At 42.2% G+C, this 16,534-nt stretch overlaps 1 protein-coding gene across 1 annotated transcript in view; it reads right to left on the bottom strand.

Annotated features, from left to right (window-relative positions):
• Positions 1-13,314, bottom strand: part of LOC109933627 (phosducin-like 3) — a 25,412-nt gene extending 12,098 nt beyond the window's left edge. The window contains exons 1-4 of the mRNA XM_020532642.2: positions 13,231-13,314; positions 11,877-12,059; positions 7,809-7,929; positions 1,675-1,765 (exon numbers count right to left, since the gene is read on the bottom strand). Of these exons, the coding sequence (XP_020388231.2) occupies positions 1,675-1,765; positions 7,809-7,929; positions 11,877-12,059; positions 13,231-13,314 (479 nt within the window). The remainder of the gene's footprint in view (positions 1-1,674; positions 1,766-7,808; positions 7,930-11,876; positions 12,060-13,230) is intronic.
• Positions 13,315-16,534: the final 3,220 nt, after the last annotated feature.

Here is a 16,534-nt window from a genome sequence, read left to right as displayed (position 1 = left end):
CTACACCTTGTTATCTCAGATTCTCCAGCATCTGCAGTTCCTACTATCATAGATACAACTGAGATCTATTTTGAGCCAGAGAAAATGTTCACACTTTTTTTGGATCTGAAAGGTAGCCATTTTCAGCCCAATACACTTAATCAAACCCCTCCTATGTAGATTAAGTCCAGTTCCATAGGTTTCTGTTAAGGGTCTGTGGCGCAGAATTCGAGTAGCAGAGAAATTCACCTCAATTTACCTGATTTGTCCAATATGCAGTCTGGAATCTAGCCCACCCTGCACTTCCATCTGGCCCACCGCCAATTTCCAAAATACATACAAATGGAAGTGACAGGGTCTGTTAGTAGCTGCTTCTCTAATCACAGGCCTTTTTCTCTCCTGTGCTTTGCTGCTGAGAGAGAGAAACACCCTGTGATTGGAGGAGCAGTGAGCTGTGATGACATGACCGGCTGCAGCCAGCCTTAAGCTTGATGTTAGAAGTGACTGTGATAGTGAGTTTGGACGGAGTGGGAAAAGACTCCTGTGTGGAAGAAGCTACAAGGAAGTGTCTGTCTGACTTTCTTTGCTGGTGGCGCGAAAGGGCTGCAAGCAAGACTGACATAGCAACACTGCCATACAGTGAGAAGTCCACGCCCTTGACTGAGCACTGCTGACCAGCAAAGCAGGCTCCTTGTTTTATGAATGCACAAATAGGCATGGCAACACATGGGTGCAAAGTGTCCTTGCAGCTGCCTTTTGATGCCAGTTGCTGTGTGCCCTAAAATGCAGATCTGAACTCCCTGAGCATCCTGCAATTGGATCAGAGAGGTGCCATGATAGCCATGAGGAGTTTGTAAACGTCAGATATCAATATCCTTGGGTGAGGGATGTATGCTGCTTGTGATGGTGGACCATCTTCTGAGGTACTATTTAGTGCTGAGCATCATGGAGGGATGCACCTGGATCTGTGTTGAAGGAAATGGTGTATCATGGATGGGAACGGGGGTCATGTGGGAGGTGGGTTCATCCATGGTCAGGAGCACCCTGGCTTCAAGCCAAAGGCAACTGTAAGCTCAGAATCATTTTTGCAGAACCAACATAAGTGTTCTGCAAAGGGTCGCCCAGTCTGCATTTCATCTTACCAGTGCAGAAGAGACCACATTGTGAGCAGTGAATAGAGTAGACTAGATTGAGTGAAGTGCAAGGAAATCGCTACTTCACCTGGAAGGTGTGGCTGGAGCCTTGGATGGTGAGGAGGGAGGAAATAAATAGGCAGGTGCTGCACCTGCAATTGCAGGGGAAGGTGCCATGGAGGTGTGGAGCAGTGTTGGGAGTGGAGGAGGAGTGGACCAGGATGGACCAGGCTGAGGGAATGGTCCCTGCAGAAGGCTGACGAGAGAGGGGAGCGGAATATGTGTCTGGTAGTGACATCCTACTGGAGATGGCAGAAATGGCAGTTTATGATCCTTTGAAGGTGGATGCTAGTGGAATGGTAAGTGAGGACCGGGCAACCCTATCGGTATTGTGAAAGGGAAGTGAGAAGAGGTGGAGGGAACATTTTTGTTGGAAAACATTTTTTGGTTGTTCTTATCAAAAGTGGAATATATGTCTAATCTTTCATTGTTTCAAAATTTGCTCTCTGACCCTCTGAATGAAAAAAAGAAATGTAGCCCTTCAGTAGTTATTCGCACTAACCTGTACATTTCAATAGCACGTTCATCCTCCTCATCAAACTCATCCTCTGCTTCCTTTAACTCTGCAAGGTTCATCCTTTCATAGGGTTTAACTGTGAAAAGAAAAGTTTATATGAAGTTTTTTGACTTTGTGTATCATCAATAGATTAGTCATTTTGAGTCCATATTGGAACTTTGCTCAGCATCCCTGCAACTTTGTCAGAAGCATTAGAAAAATCTATGTACGTAAACATGTGACAAAAGAATATAAGATCATGAGAAATAAGAACTGGAGTGCACTATATGGCCACTCAAGCCTGTTCCCCATTCAATTATGGTTGATCAGCAACCTCATCTCCAAGTGTCCCCTTTTCATTCTAAATGTCCTTTGATACCCTAAGAAACCAAAGATTTGACCATCTCAACCTTAAATATTATAAATAATGGAGCATCTACAACCCTGTGGTAGAGAACTCCAAAGATTATTACCCTTTAAGTGAGGGGTTTCTTCTCATTTCAATCCTATGTCTGTGGATCAATGTTCCAGATACCATATTTGGGAGAAACAAAGCATCTTAGCAACTCCTTTGAACTGCAGAGAATATAAACTACATTTACTCAGCCTGTCACCACTGGATAGTCCTGTCATCCCATGAACCAATTTAGTGAACCTTTGCTGTGCCGCTCCCAATGAAAGTGTACACCTCAGTTCTATATGAAACTAAAATTGTGCACAGTAGTCCAGGTGTGACCCCAATGAAGCATAAAATTGTTGTGAGACTGTTTTATTTTTATACTATATATCCTGGCTATAAAGGTCCACATGCTATTTTCTTTCTTAATTACATGCTGACTTCCTACGTCTAAAGCACAAATAGACCCAAGTCTCTCTAAACATCAACATCATGAAGTTTGACACCCTTTACAAGATATTCTCCTTTTCAATGTTACTACAACAGCGAACAACCTCACATTTCCCCACATTATGCTCTATCTGCCTCCTTGTAGTCTATTAAGTTAACCATCTATAGCGCTTTGTAGCCTTTTTGGGTCATTCTCACACAAGCTTACGTTCTCCCTTAGCTTTGTACCAACAGCAAAATCAATACATTACTCTCAGTCTCATCCATCAGAGCCAGGAATAATGATTGTAAATTGCTAAGCACTGATCTGCACTGTTCCTTGCAGCACTTCCCAGTTATAATCTACCAATTTGAAATTACCCTATTTATACCTATTTTCTAACCTTTATCTAACCTTACTATCCATGTTAATCTGTTATCCCAACTCCATGAGCATTTAGCTCAACAAATAACCTTTTTGTGTGGCACCTTATTGAATGTCTTTTGGAAATCTAAATGTATTACATCTACTAGTGCCCCTTTATGCACACCATTATTCACATCCTCAAGAAAATCTAATTAATCTGTCAAATGGTGATTTCCTTTTTGTAAATCTGATCATGTTATGATTTTCTAACTGCATTGTTAAGATTTTCAAAAAGTCATTTGGTAACACAGAATGTGAGTGTTGGTGAAAAAAAAGCACTTTGTCAAAGTTTTTCATCTTGCACTCAATCGGGCACTTCACAAGAACACCAATTCAAAAGGAAAATCAACATTTTAAGGAAGTAATTAATGGCCAGTACCACAGTGTCTTCTTCTGCCTCAGACTGAGTGGTTGCTTGGTATTTGGCAACCCAACCAGTGCCAGCAGCCTGGGGCATTTCTTCCTCTGCAAGCTACGGCGATGTGCCATCAATGTGTTTATCAGAATGCATTCTCAACTTTAATCTGTCTGAAGTACCCACAAAGGAATCAGTATGTCAGCTGGTGGAGGGTGCAGAAGAAAGCCTTGGTGGTGCTTCCTCCGATGGATTTATGTATTTTTCCTCAGAGTTGGAGGAGGAGATGTTAGCTGGAGGGAATGGTGGTCTCTTCATGACAGAAGCTGCATGCATGACACTCGTACCTGCAGAAGATAAGTGAGGAAATAATTTGCAAAATGGGGGTAGAATGCTTGGGCAGGTTAAGAATCTGTTTAAAAGTAGTGAAAATGAAAGAGCAGTACTTGACAACAGTTGTTTGCAAAGACATTGAGGTCTCAGCATCAAAACATGAGCGGTCATGATCGTCTCCCAGAAAGGCAAGTATTCTGTTTACATAGGCAGTGAGCAGATGAATATCGAGTGCCCCATCACCTGTCTTGGTCATTTCTGTCATATTGTGGGTCTTCTAATCCTGGAATGAGACAAGGGCAGGGATTGAGTGAGTGTCTGGTGCACTTGTTAGTGTTGGTGCAGTTGGTGAAAGCCGTCCCAAGTGAGCGAATAGGATGTATAGAGGCCAGGGAGGGTGAGTAGCTTGGGGCTGGGGTGGATGACAGTGATAGAGGGAAGTTGTTGCATCCAATAGTGGAATGGGATACAAAGAGCCTTGGTGGGAGATATGTGCAATGGCAGAGTTAGTGAATCTAAGGCAGTGTAGCAAAAATAGTGCACTTACTCTTGTGGAGGACAGAAAGTCATTCATCTTCTTTCCATATTGTTGGGCGTTCCATCAGAACTTCGGACCATGTTGCTAGGTCTGGTACCATGTTCTTTACCGGTGGTCCTGAGGGAAGGGGACAGCCTTCCAGATCACCACCCCTCCTACCAGGACCTCCAAGTTCTCATCAGGAAAGCAGGATGCCAATTTACACTTATTGGCTGTTTCTGGTGCAATTTTTCACACGATGAAACTGTAAAGTCCAATTCCTGGCTGGCAGGGTTTGACCTGGTGCACAGCTGGGCTGTAAAGATGGCTCTAGCATCGGAGAACTCAGAAGGCCCCAGCAACAGTGAGAAATTCTGATACTGGAAAGTGCATGATTGTGCGAGAGTGGTGCCATGGAGATGTGGTGCTCGCTTTATGAGCTCGGCATTGTAAGACTGCGAGAATATTCGTTTGAGCTCATGGAGAGAAACCCTCCATTAACCTCTTTGACAAAACTTTGGGAAGTCTGACGCATAGTTTTGGTCTTGTGAACAATTTTCCTGACAATTAGATTTTGGAACAAGAAATATATTTTGAAACATAATGATTTGAAACAAAAGGTACAGAAGGAGGCCCGATGTGAGGTGGAACATTCACATGGGTGGGCACTGGAAGAGGAAATGCATTTTTTTATTTAATCATGGGACACAAATATCGCTGACAAAATTTGTATTTCTTGCCTAATCCCTAATTACTGTTGACAAAGTGGTCTTCTTGAACCACTGCAGTCCCTCAGGAAGTGACTTTTCACTAGCCATTTTATATAGTGTAGTGTCTTGCTCAGCTTTTCAGAGCACAGTCAAATGTGACTCACATTGTTATGGGTCTGGAATCAATAAGCCAGACTAGATAAGGACTGCAGATTGATTTTTCTAATGTGCAATAGTGAACAGGATGACATCTTACAACAATCAGTGATCGTTTCATGGTCACTGTTACTGTGACTAGCTTTCAATTCCAGATCTCTTACTTCTGTAAATTAAATTGAGTAAGTGGTGTGTTTTGAACCCATGTCCTGCCAGGGCTTGGGCCCCTGGATCAATAGCCCCAGTGACATTACCAACTCTGCCACTTTTGCTTCTTAACCTTATAAGGACCATCCAATTAATGGCTGGCAGGCATGGGAGCCAACACAGCAGTGTGAGCAGGTCTTGACATTTGAGAAGCAGATGCTGTAATTGAAGGGGAGGCAGCTTACTGCAGTTTGGCAGTGCAAGTTAAAGAAACTGAAAGGGAAGCCACACAGTGCTGGAGGAGATGAAATCCAATGTTACTTGCAGACTTCACCTGTTAAGGATTCACAATTCCCTTATTCTGCTTAGATGAGATCCATCTTAGATAGGTTCATCAGTCTCCATACCTCTGATATATGCACCGAGTTACTGCAGCCTACAGCTTTTCACACAGGCACTTCATTCACTCTCATCCTGCAGCTAATTCAATGCTGTTGTTTGCAATGGTTGCCATCTGTAGCAATGCTGGCTTGTTGCTGAGCTATCATCTCTTTATCCCTGGCAAGGCTCCAGAGCTCCATTCTTTAATGTGCCCATAGAAAATTCTGATAACGTCTGGAAAGTATCTATGACTTAGATCCCAAGGAGGATCAATTGCCTACCTGCAGCTGATAATTACGGTCTACACCCGGCAATCAAGATAGCTCTAGTGAGCTTCCAACAATGGCCAGAACTTATAAGGCTTTTTGCCCAAAGTGCTCTCTTGCCATTTTGCCAGGCTACCCATCTCCTTCTGTCAATTGCTCTGGTTGCAAAATAATTCTGCTTACAGAGTACATCATGTAAGTTTTAAACAACTCTGGCATTATGGATAGTGAAGATGCGACTGAGCTGGTTACAATTAACAATTGGTCATTTGCCAGCAAAAGTGCCATAAAGTTTTTGATTCCTTTCTGGTAGTGAACAACAGCAGGAGATAAGGCACACAGAGATGCAGGAGTACGCCAGGCATAGAAAAGCATCCTGAAGGATGGAATACAGAAGAGAATGCAGGTAGCACGGTGACTCAGTGGCTAGCACTGCTACCTCGCAGTGCCAGGCACCTGAGTTCGATTCCAGCCTTGGGTGGCTGTCTGTGTGGAGCTTGTTCACTCTCCCCATGTTTGCATGGGTTTCCTCTGGGTGCTCTGGTTCCCTCCCACAGTCTAAAGATGTGCAGGTTAAATGGATTGGCTATGCTAAATTGCCCATAGAGTCTAGGATGGGAAATAGGGGCATAGCATAGGGGCTGGGTCTGGGTGGGATGGTCTTCGGAGGGTCAGTGTGGACTTGATGGGCCAAGTGTCCTGCTCCCACACTGTAGGGATTCTATGACGATAACAAAAAAGCCCCATGAATTTGCGGAAGCCTTGCAGGCTTATAAGACACAAAGACAGTTTGTGGTTGGAACCAGTGATCCTATTTTATATTTTGTTTTGTATATTCACAACAATATGAAATAATTCTCACATTAGAGAAATACAAATCGTGAACCTCAAAGACATATAAATCTGGTTCAGATAACAAAGCACTTCTTTCTTTGCACTCCTAGGGTGTAGCACTGAGCGAATAGATAAGGGGCTAGCTGAGCCAATTCCCACGAACGTAAGATGTTCAGATTGCTTTTGGGAACAGTTGACGACACTGAACTCAAGAAGGTATCAAAATACAGTAGGACCGCAGTAGATAATAAATAGGCAGCAGGTGTCAGCAGCTTACACAATCGTGATAGACATCACTGCCAATCTCTGTTCCCTGTTGCTCAGCAGAGCCCTGAAACTGCAATTAGGAGGAGTGGAATCTTTCCCTTCTCTAACACATTTATACGAACACCAAATTTGACAATTCTGAGTACTGCCCTGGTCGAGTTTGAAACTGAATTGTTTAGTTCTGTGGAACACTCATGGTGTATTTATCCAATAGAGGAGCAGTTAGCTTAGATATCTTAGAAGACCTGACTGAAATCAGGCGTAAGAATAGTTTCGCCTAGAGAAAGGAGTTCATCCAGAGCACTTCAGGGAATAAGAGTCCTTAGTGTAAGTGTTTCAGTTTATGAAAATGTCGAGACTGGACGGGTTTGGTTAGAAATCTGCATTGGTTACTCAAAGCTGAGAGAGGCTAAGATCTCATTGAAATGAGGATTCAAATAAAAGATTTCACAGCTCACAGGAAATGAAGTGAGGGAAGAAGTAGTTAAGTCAAACCTACAGATTTAAATATGAAAGGGAGAGTTACCTAGATTTTTGATTAACTCTAAAAGAGATAGCACTGGGGAATAGATAGAATTTTCTTTGCCAGATTTTTGAAAATATTTTTAACTGTGGATAGATTATTTTGTTTTAGTTTACTTTTATTTCTTTTGCATAATAAAATTCTTTATTATTGTTAAAACCAAATCTGCAGCTTGGCGTGTTATGCTTAAGTGAAATTCTGCCATGTTAAATTCATAAAAACAAAATATGATCAATCAAGCCAGATTTCATTCTGGGATTTGTTGTTTAGTGGTGACATCAGCTGAGATCATAACTTCAGGGATTTCAGGCGAAATACAAACTTTAAGTTTTACTCTCATCTCAATTATTAAAACATATTGTTTTCACATGCACATTTAGACAAAATTAAACTTTTACCTTTAGCTTCTTCCTTTAAACGCAAGACCATTTCTTCAACCTCATCCCTTGGTTTTTCTTTTGGAGGAATAATGCCAAAACTTCGTAAGGCATCATTCCACTCTGTATCTTCATTGGGATCCTAGAGTAAAAATAAAACTGAATTACAGGCTTCACTCTTTTTGTTTTCAAATTGATAATATAAAATTTGTCAGACCAAGTTTACATTTCTCTATAACGTGGACACTAAACGATCCCTTATAAGTAACAAAGTCCAACATCACCTAATGCATTGCATAATTACTAAATATGACAATTTAAATACCATCCCTCACATTCGTCATCTTTAAAAGGCCAACGTGAAGTCCGTAAAGCACTGTTAGGCCGGAACTACCCTGAACAGTTCTCAACATTTGCCCTGGAGATAGAAGAAGGGAGACTTGGCATCCTGCTTTGTGGGCAGAAACCTGGAGGCCCTGCTGAATGTTGTGGGACACAGGCAGAAATCCTCTTCTACTAGGACCAACCAGACAATGCCAGCCTCGTCTGAAGTTGCCATCCAGATTAGTGCAGTCTCAGATATCAGGAGGAATACCCAGCATCGTAGGAAGAAGGTCAATGATTTTTCTGCCAGCTTAAGTGCTCATCTCTCAATACGTCATATTCATACTGTTTCTGCGACTGCACCCACCTCCTCCAAGGCTCATGCTCTACCACTGTCTCTATTGCCTGCAACATATTTCCTCATTCCCTGTTATCCACCCTAACCCCTGGCACCACTAAGCCTGCATGCGCTGTATGCCACCTACTCACTCACTTGGGACACCTCACCCCATCTGCGCCAACAGTAACATATGCCATACACTTGCATCTCCTTTAATGCCCGTCCCTCTCTCATTCCAAGAAGAAAAGAGCTCACAAAAGGGCAGAAAGAGTTAAGATGGGTAGTGAGCTGTCTGACGTTTTGTTCCTAACCACTTTCATGGAGAGCACGTTGCCTTGTCTGTCCCACACAGTCTGTCAAGCGGCTGACTGACTTTGACAAGTGACTGGTATTGGGGGCTGCCCTTGATGTACTGTGCCAGCTCCTAAGTGAAGGTCACGCCCCTGGGCTTGACTGAGGACTGCAATATAGTGTCCCTACCTCTGAGTCAGGAGGTCTGGGTTTAGACCCACCTGCTTTAGAACTTTGTAATAACATCTCTGAATAGGTTAATTAGAACATATCTACAGCAAGGTTAGACAATGCAAGACTGGGATGCTGTGAGCATCCAAATTGGCTCAGAGTGAGTGAGTGCTATAAAAGCAAGTGGGCGGCTGGAAATGTGGCATGCTCCAGTCCACAAGCTGGGCCCATGTCCCCGTGTGCACAGTGATCTTGCAGCAGCATTATAATGATAGTTGCCACAGCAACCCAAGTTGTAGCATTGAAGTACAAGAGCATTTTGTAAGTGGACCAGAGAGGAGGGTTCTTAGAAACTTGCATAAGTCTGTTGCCACAGTCCATGAATATGGGGTGCATGTGGCTGGTGGCCATGCAACATCCCTAAGATGTTGGTGTCAGTGTCCAACATGGAGGCCCTTTGGAGCAAACAGCAAGCTCACATCATCCTTTCTTCTGAGAAGCATTTTATGGTCTGGCATAGAGTCAAAAGCTACATGGAAAACAACATAATATCTATTATTGTATGACAATATTGTAATGCTACTTTCAGGTTTCTTTCATCCAAAAATAGGATCACTGCTCCAGAATCACCTTGTAGAACTATGCCATGACAGTTGAGCAGTTTTTGCACAGAATCACAAATTGACTGAATGCTGCTGCAACCCAGGATTAAGTACTTTGTATTTGAACAACTTTTAGAAACTGATCCAGAATACAAAGAGAAGTGATATAGGAATGGAATTCATTCGTTCACAGCTTATTTGACAAATATCCCTTTGCCTATTGTTTTGAGTTATGGAACAGATTATTCCTGTGTCTGAAGGGTGCACACCAGGATAATTAGAATCATACAATCCCTGCAGTGTGAAAGAAGGCCATTCAGCCCATCAAGTCTACATTGACTCTCCAAAGAGCATCCCACCCAGATCCACCGCCTACCCTATCCCTTCACCCCACATTTCCCATGGCCAATCCACCTAACCTACACATCTTTGGGCTGTGGGAGAAAACCGGAGCACCTGATGGAAACCCACGCAGACACAGGAAGAATGTACAAACTCCACATTGACAGCCACCCAGGAGTAGAATCAAACACAGGTCCCTGGTTCTGTGAGGCAGCACGCTAACCACTGAACCACTGTGCTGCCACAAGAAACTGTTTCTCAGTTAAATTTTCAATAATCTCTTGTGTATGCATGATAGAACAATTGTTTTCATAAAAAATGAAAATGATAAACAAAGAAAATAATACTTTAAATTGAACTATAGGACTGTAATAGAATCAGAGAATTCTCATAAGGTCCAATTCAATTGTTCATTTTTAAAATATGCAATTCGTTTTCAACTTTTTACAAATTGCCTTAAATCTAAATATCACATCATTAGAGTTTGAAAACAATACCTGGGGTAGCCTTTGTATTGTAAAGAGAATGATGGAAGACAAAACTTGTGACAAGTTGTGGCACTACAGTGAGGGTATTAAAGGATTGTTTCGCAGGATCTTAACGAAATCAAGGCTCTTGGTTATCTGATTCTGTAAAATCCATGGACAGTTTTGTCAATTTTTGTGGAATCCACATAGCGAAGACCATTATTGTCATGATTTCTCCATCAGTTGTTTAAAAATGCTTGCAAACTCACCATTACTGCTGTTTTCTGCTAATATTAAAAATGAGACTCTTGCAACATTCCTCAGCATAGACTCCATCAAAGTCCCATCCAAAGACCAGGAAGGAGCAGATGTATAGTAGACAAACCAGTAATCTTAGGCAGCAGGAGGCCACTACAGGCCACCCCTGCTTCACCTGGCACCATAAGAGAGTCAATGCAAGGAAAAGTGCTTATCATTTACAGCCTCTCCTGACTATAGCCCCTCATGATGGAACTGGAAGGGAAACTGCAATAGCTTTCCACATGCAGGACTTGGATAGAAAAGGAAGTTGGGCATTGATTACATCATTGGCGGCTGATCTATATATTGAAAGAAGAAGCCCTCAGGTTTCCAGTGGGTGCCAATTCCATGGTTAAAAATCAGAAAGCCAGAAAGAAAATCGTAGGATGGTTAAGTCCCACAGGCAAGTGTAACAGCCCTGATTCCCAGGTTTGACAGGTAGGCAGGATTGAAATCACCCCTTTCATTTGATAATTGCAATCCTGCTGAACCATAACAAACAATTGTGTCACCTATACCATCCAGCTGGCATTTCTCATTTAAGAACCATTCCAATGCTACAATCAGATTTTGGATGACACAACATAATTCAATTAGAATACACATAGGAAAGGAGTTGTTTCATCCTATTAAAGGCTTGAGGCATTAATGGATAGTGCTCTATTCCAGTGAACTTGACATATTTTCAGTCAATTCAATTCATTTTGTTACCTGCATTGTACTTTCCCTTTCTTCTTCCTGAAAGATTCATCCACAGAAGAAAATTATTAAAGAATCAGAGTGAAAATGTATGAAATTGTGTCAAAATACTTTTGGCTACAGACAGAAACACTCTTTAAACAAAATGCAATCCATTTCAAAAGTACAAAAATCACTGAAAAGCAATAGTACTTGAGACAACTGGAGTTTAGTGGAGCCACTGAAAACTTTTCACCAAATGATAAAGTTGTCAAGTAACTGTCTTATAATTGTAAATAAATAAGATACATCACAATGAAACATTCCATTCCTAGATCTCTGCAATGGCAACAATCCTGGTTTAAATTTATACTTACTCAGCGTTATCACAATGTATTATGGTGACAAGTATTGAGGCAAAATAATTCCTCTAATGAATAAATACCTGGCAGAAATCACTAAACTAACAGTCAAAGCCATCTTTGAGAATCATAGATTATTAGGACACAGAAGGAAGTCATTATTCCTATTGTATCTGTGCTTCTTCAAAATAATCATTCAATCATCCTTATACCTTCACTTTAATTTGGATATTTTTGACTTCAAAGGTCCTTAATCCAACTTTGTCACTCGGGATAATTAGAATCCCGAGCACCAAGCCCAGCACCTCACCGAGACTGTCCTTGCAGCTGTCATTATACCATACCTTGGTGAGCTGCTGCAACTGACAACTAGAGATGTTGGTGTGGGTTCTCTCCTGGAACAAACATTCAAACTGTTCATAGACTCATGCTGCATGCATCTCTGATCCAGGACGGGGTTTTCCCTTGGCCAGCCTGCCTGAGGTCTTCCCTCAGCTGTTCAATCATCCAGTTACCATGGATGCTGCACAGGGTGTGGTTTTGCTGCTCATCATCATCCCTGACTTTGCCCTGGATGATCTGGTCAATCACCTTGGAGGACCTTCTAGTATGGTCACTAGGTGGTGGCTAGCCTGATTCTCCACAGTTATCTTGTGGTCTCTTGTTGATTGTCTGTAGTCAGTCCTTCTAGGGCTCGTTTGACTTGTTGGGTCAAGATCCTGAATTTATTTTCCAAATTAGACAAAACGAAAGTATTGACCATTGACACCCCTGCCCAGTATGATGTGGCTAAATCATTAAAGAATTCCCTTTTCTTTCATCTATTAAAAACTGGGGGTCCCATCTACATATACCGCGACATCTGGTGGGTCATACCACATGTATCCTGGATACATTGTTTCCCTTGTGCCTATGCTATATTTTGGGATACAGTCATTTCAATAATACATAATACAGAATAAACACTCTGTATATATAAACACTTGTCTTGGAGTAGCCGCTCTGGTACACTTTCTGAAAAAAAGCAAGAGTAATTTCTGTAAATATCTTGGTCTAATATCTGACACCGTGTTCTACCTAACATTTTAAAATTGTCAAATCCTTCCATTTGTCACCCATTCCTGGCCACCCCCTTTTCAAACTAAAATCAGAAAGGGCGATAGAATAAATATGCCCCGTATGTGAATAGCAGTTTGTGGACTCATGGCTGGGGACCTTTTAAGCTATTTCCATTAAGGGGTAGCCTTGGTCCTCAATCCATTGTATAAGCCACAGCCAGTTTTCGTTCCAGCTGTTGCTGCCAGGATGGTACCCTAGACGTTGGCTCCTTTCTCCAAACTTCCCAATGCCAGGTTGGAATTTTACATGCCCAACAGTTGCAAATGAAATGGCTGGTTCGGCCACAGTTATAGTACAGATTGGGTTTGGGGATGATTTTGGGAGTTCCCCTCTTCTGTGGCAGGGATCTCGTATGGAGTTGGAGTGTGTCTGGGACTGTGTATTCCTGTCCCTTCTTTCATTCCACCAAGTTGGAGGGGAGCTATAAGAAGACCAAACCATGTTTACGTGCATGGGCTCTGGTTTCGGCTGTAGGTCAGGGGTGGGGGTTGAAGGTGCAGTCACCTGGGAGAAAGGTGGCAGGGGCCCCATTTCTGGGGCAGAAGTTGATTGGGTGTGGATGTGTTGGTATGAAGCCTCTCGTTATCTCCCTAGAGAGGTAGGACCCCAAAGTCACACATTATCTCATTCTAGGGACTGTATTTTTTCCTGGCACTTTGAATAATCCGAACTAGGGCCTGATGTGCATTGCTGTGTGTTGCAGGCTTGGACAACCTGTATAGCTACTTAGAGGTCCCTACACTGCTTTTCCAGCTTGTCAATGTATGCTGAGGCTACCTCCTTAGTGGCCCTCCTCTCACTAGAATGGGCTCTTTCCACTTGTGACTGCTACTGTCCCATATGCATCAGATTTTCCTGTATTCTGGCGCCCTGCTCTTTAATGACAAGTTTTAACTTTTCCAATTTATCAGTAGTGATTTTTAATCACTCCCTCAGCAATCTAATCTCATCTAGTCGGTCTATGAGAGTCTTTTAGGCTACATGCTATTGCAATTGCTGTGCTTATCTTAATGGCCTTCTTTCCTAATTTTTTATATGTTTATTGCCATATGCCTTGGACCATGGACCCTGTGGTCCAGGGGCAGTTTAGGCTGCTACAGAATTCTGTCCATTTGGGCCAATTTTTACAAAGGTGTTGTCTTGAGAGTGTCCTCCCGTGTTGGATGAGGCAAGACTTGTCCCATTTTGCTAGCAAGCATATTATTGATGGGTCCTCTACTGGATTTCTCTTAATATGTTATTAAGTTATGGGAAGTAGCTGTAGTTGGGGTAAAGCTTCAGCTAAATTCCTGTTGCAAACTCTCAAAATGTTTAGACATGTAGAACTAGAACTACAAAACTCAGAGTTAGGTCTTTAGCCATTTCTCGTGACCTGACTGTAGCGTTTCTCACACCTGTGTATTTTACTTATTCCTTGGTCCCCAACACAATCTCTGGCTACTTGTTCCAGATATTCTTTCAAACACTCAGCAGTTTTTTTGACTGGGCTAATAAAGCATGTAAGGGTGTCAATGGTTGCCTATGTTTCTACTTCTTTTAAATACAGAAGTAAAGTTTCTTTGACTGTTTGGAACTCAAAGGTCCCTCAGCTCTCTTGAACTCAAAATAAAGTTCCTTCAAGTCTAAATAAAGAATTACTTTTCCTTGACGCTGTCCCCACCAAATACTGTTGGGACAACAATGGATCAAAATACAAAGTAAACTTTCCTCTATTCATTCAAACTCAAAGTAAATTAAAAGTCAAATCCTCTCAGCTCTGTCCCCATAGAACACTCCCAGGACAGGGACAACAAGGATTTGAAATTCACAGGAAACTTTCTTCTACTCACTGGAACTGAAAAGCAATAAAATAAAGCTCCCTGGTTCTTTTGAGGGGTCCAAAATTCTGTAAGGTTTCTACACAAGACGTAAATGCCTGCTCCCCTCTCCCCACACTGTCTCCTGCTACCATGGCAGACTTCCTCAGAGTCCCTCTATGCACTGCTACCCTTTTTCAGCTCATCCTTTGCTCACACTGGCTGGAGAACACCTGGCTCGTGCTTTGCCTGTCACAGTTTAAGGTCCCTGGTAATGGGTCAATTGTGGTCAGTGCCAGCATCTCGCAAGTTCAACTTACATCTTGGCCTTTGGGTGGGGCAGCTGACCTCTTAACAACCAACTCAGGCTGAACATGAAAGACACCAAGCAAGGTTGACAGTTCGGGTTTGGAAAACCCTAAGGGTCACTTCAAACCAAAGCCTCTTAACAGGGGATGCCAAATGTTGTCTGGTTCCTCTTTAAACAAGTTACAGACAACTCCGACCAGAATGTTATGAATGAATTTGCCTAGGTGTCCCACAATACCAAAGTGGTCAAATCAATATGAACACAAGCCGGTACCAAAGCAAGATAGTTCCACTTTATTAGGAACAAAATTATAATAATCTTTAATACTAAGTATACTGTCCCTAATCCTGTTTTGGCCCCTTAAGGTTCCAATACTTCCTGAATCATTGTAAATTTACACAGTCACTCTCTCTGTGCCTTTGTCTCTGCGAAGCTGCTTTCTTCACCTCTCCATCTGGATGGTCAGTTGGTCTCTGCCTCTTGCCATGCTGTTCTCCTCGTAAGGCCTCATAGGATTCAAGAGAGTCCCAAGAGAGAGGTCTGCAGGTGAACCCTGTTTTTATGCCATTTAGATGGTTTTCTGTAACTTTCCATAGTTCTGGCCAATCAAGGAGGTACACGTAATAGGTTGAAACAAGATTCAATCATTTAGATGGTATGTTACTGTTAGTTTCTTTGTGTAGCAGGACCCAGTGCATTTCTGACTGTGCTCTCCTTTGTTTAGAGAATACATTGTTAGGGGTGTGTCTGTCCAGAATAACTGCTGCCTTTCACATCGTTCTAATGTCATTAGCATGAGGCTGTTGCGTTTGCAATGTGTCTGGTGTGTGCGTTTCATGATTTCGGAGTTTTACTTGGCCAATGTACCCAGCCACCCCTTGCAGTTTGGCCAAGTTAACACAATCTATCTGTGTTTTAGCAGCCCAGAGGCTGCTACAATTTCATCCAACTTCTGGCCTGCCACCTGCCTTTGCACATTGATGGGCGTTTTCATTTAGTTTGACGGCATCTTTAACATTTCTGGTTAAAAATGGATGCTTTTCCTGTCGCTTGAAATTTTCACATGTTGGAATGTATTTATTCTGCATATTCTGAGATATTCTGTTAAATATCTGCCACTGCATTGTTATTGACCTGTTCTTTAACCTCTTACTGTGCTGTCATGCCCTCACAATTTCTCTTATTTGATTTTTTTTTAAAATGACTTTGTGCCTGCCCTCCTCCCTCAAACTGAATGTTAAGTTCAACTATATAATGGTTTCTGCTACCTAGGGGTGCCTCCACTATGTAATCATTAATTAATCCTATCACATTACACATATCAAGTCTACTAATGTTTGCTCTATAATTGGCCTCAGAATACCACTCATAGAGTGGTGAATTTGCTACCACAGAAAGCAGTTGAGGCCAAAATATTGTATTTTGAAGGAGTTGGATTAAGCACTTGGGGCTAAAGGGATCAGAGGATACAGGGGGGGAAAGTGGGAGCAGGCAATTGAGTTGGATGATCAACCATGATCGCATTGAATGGTGGAGAAGGTTCAAAGGGCTGAGTGGCCTACTCCTGCTCCTTTTTTTTATGTTTCAATGCTGTTCTAAGAAAAAAATATTTCCAAAAATACTCTATGAACTCTTTATCAAGGTT

Source organism: Rhincodon typus, chromosome 1 (genome assembly GCF_021869965.1).
Source record: "Rhincodon typus isolate 14 chromosome 1, sRhiTyp1.1, whole genome shotgun sequence".
Classification (NCBI taxonomy): domain Eukaryota; kingdom Metazoa; phylum Chordata; class Chondrichthyes; order Orectolobiformes; family Rhincodontidae; genus Rhincodon; species Rhincodon typus.
The sequence above is the reverse complement of the archived record's forward strand: the minus strand, read 5'-3'. Positions and strand labels throughout refer to the sequence as shown.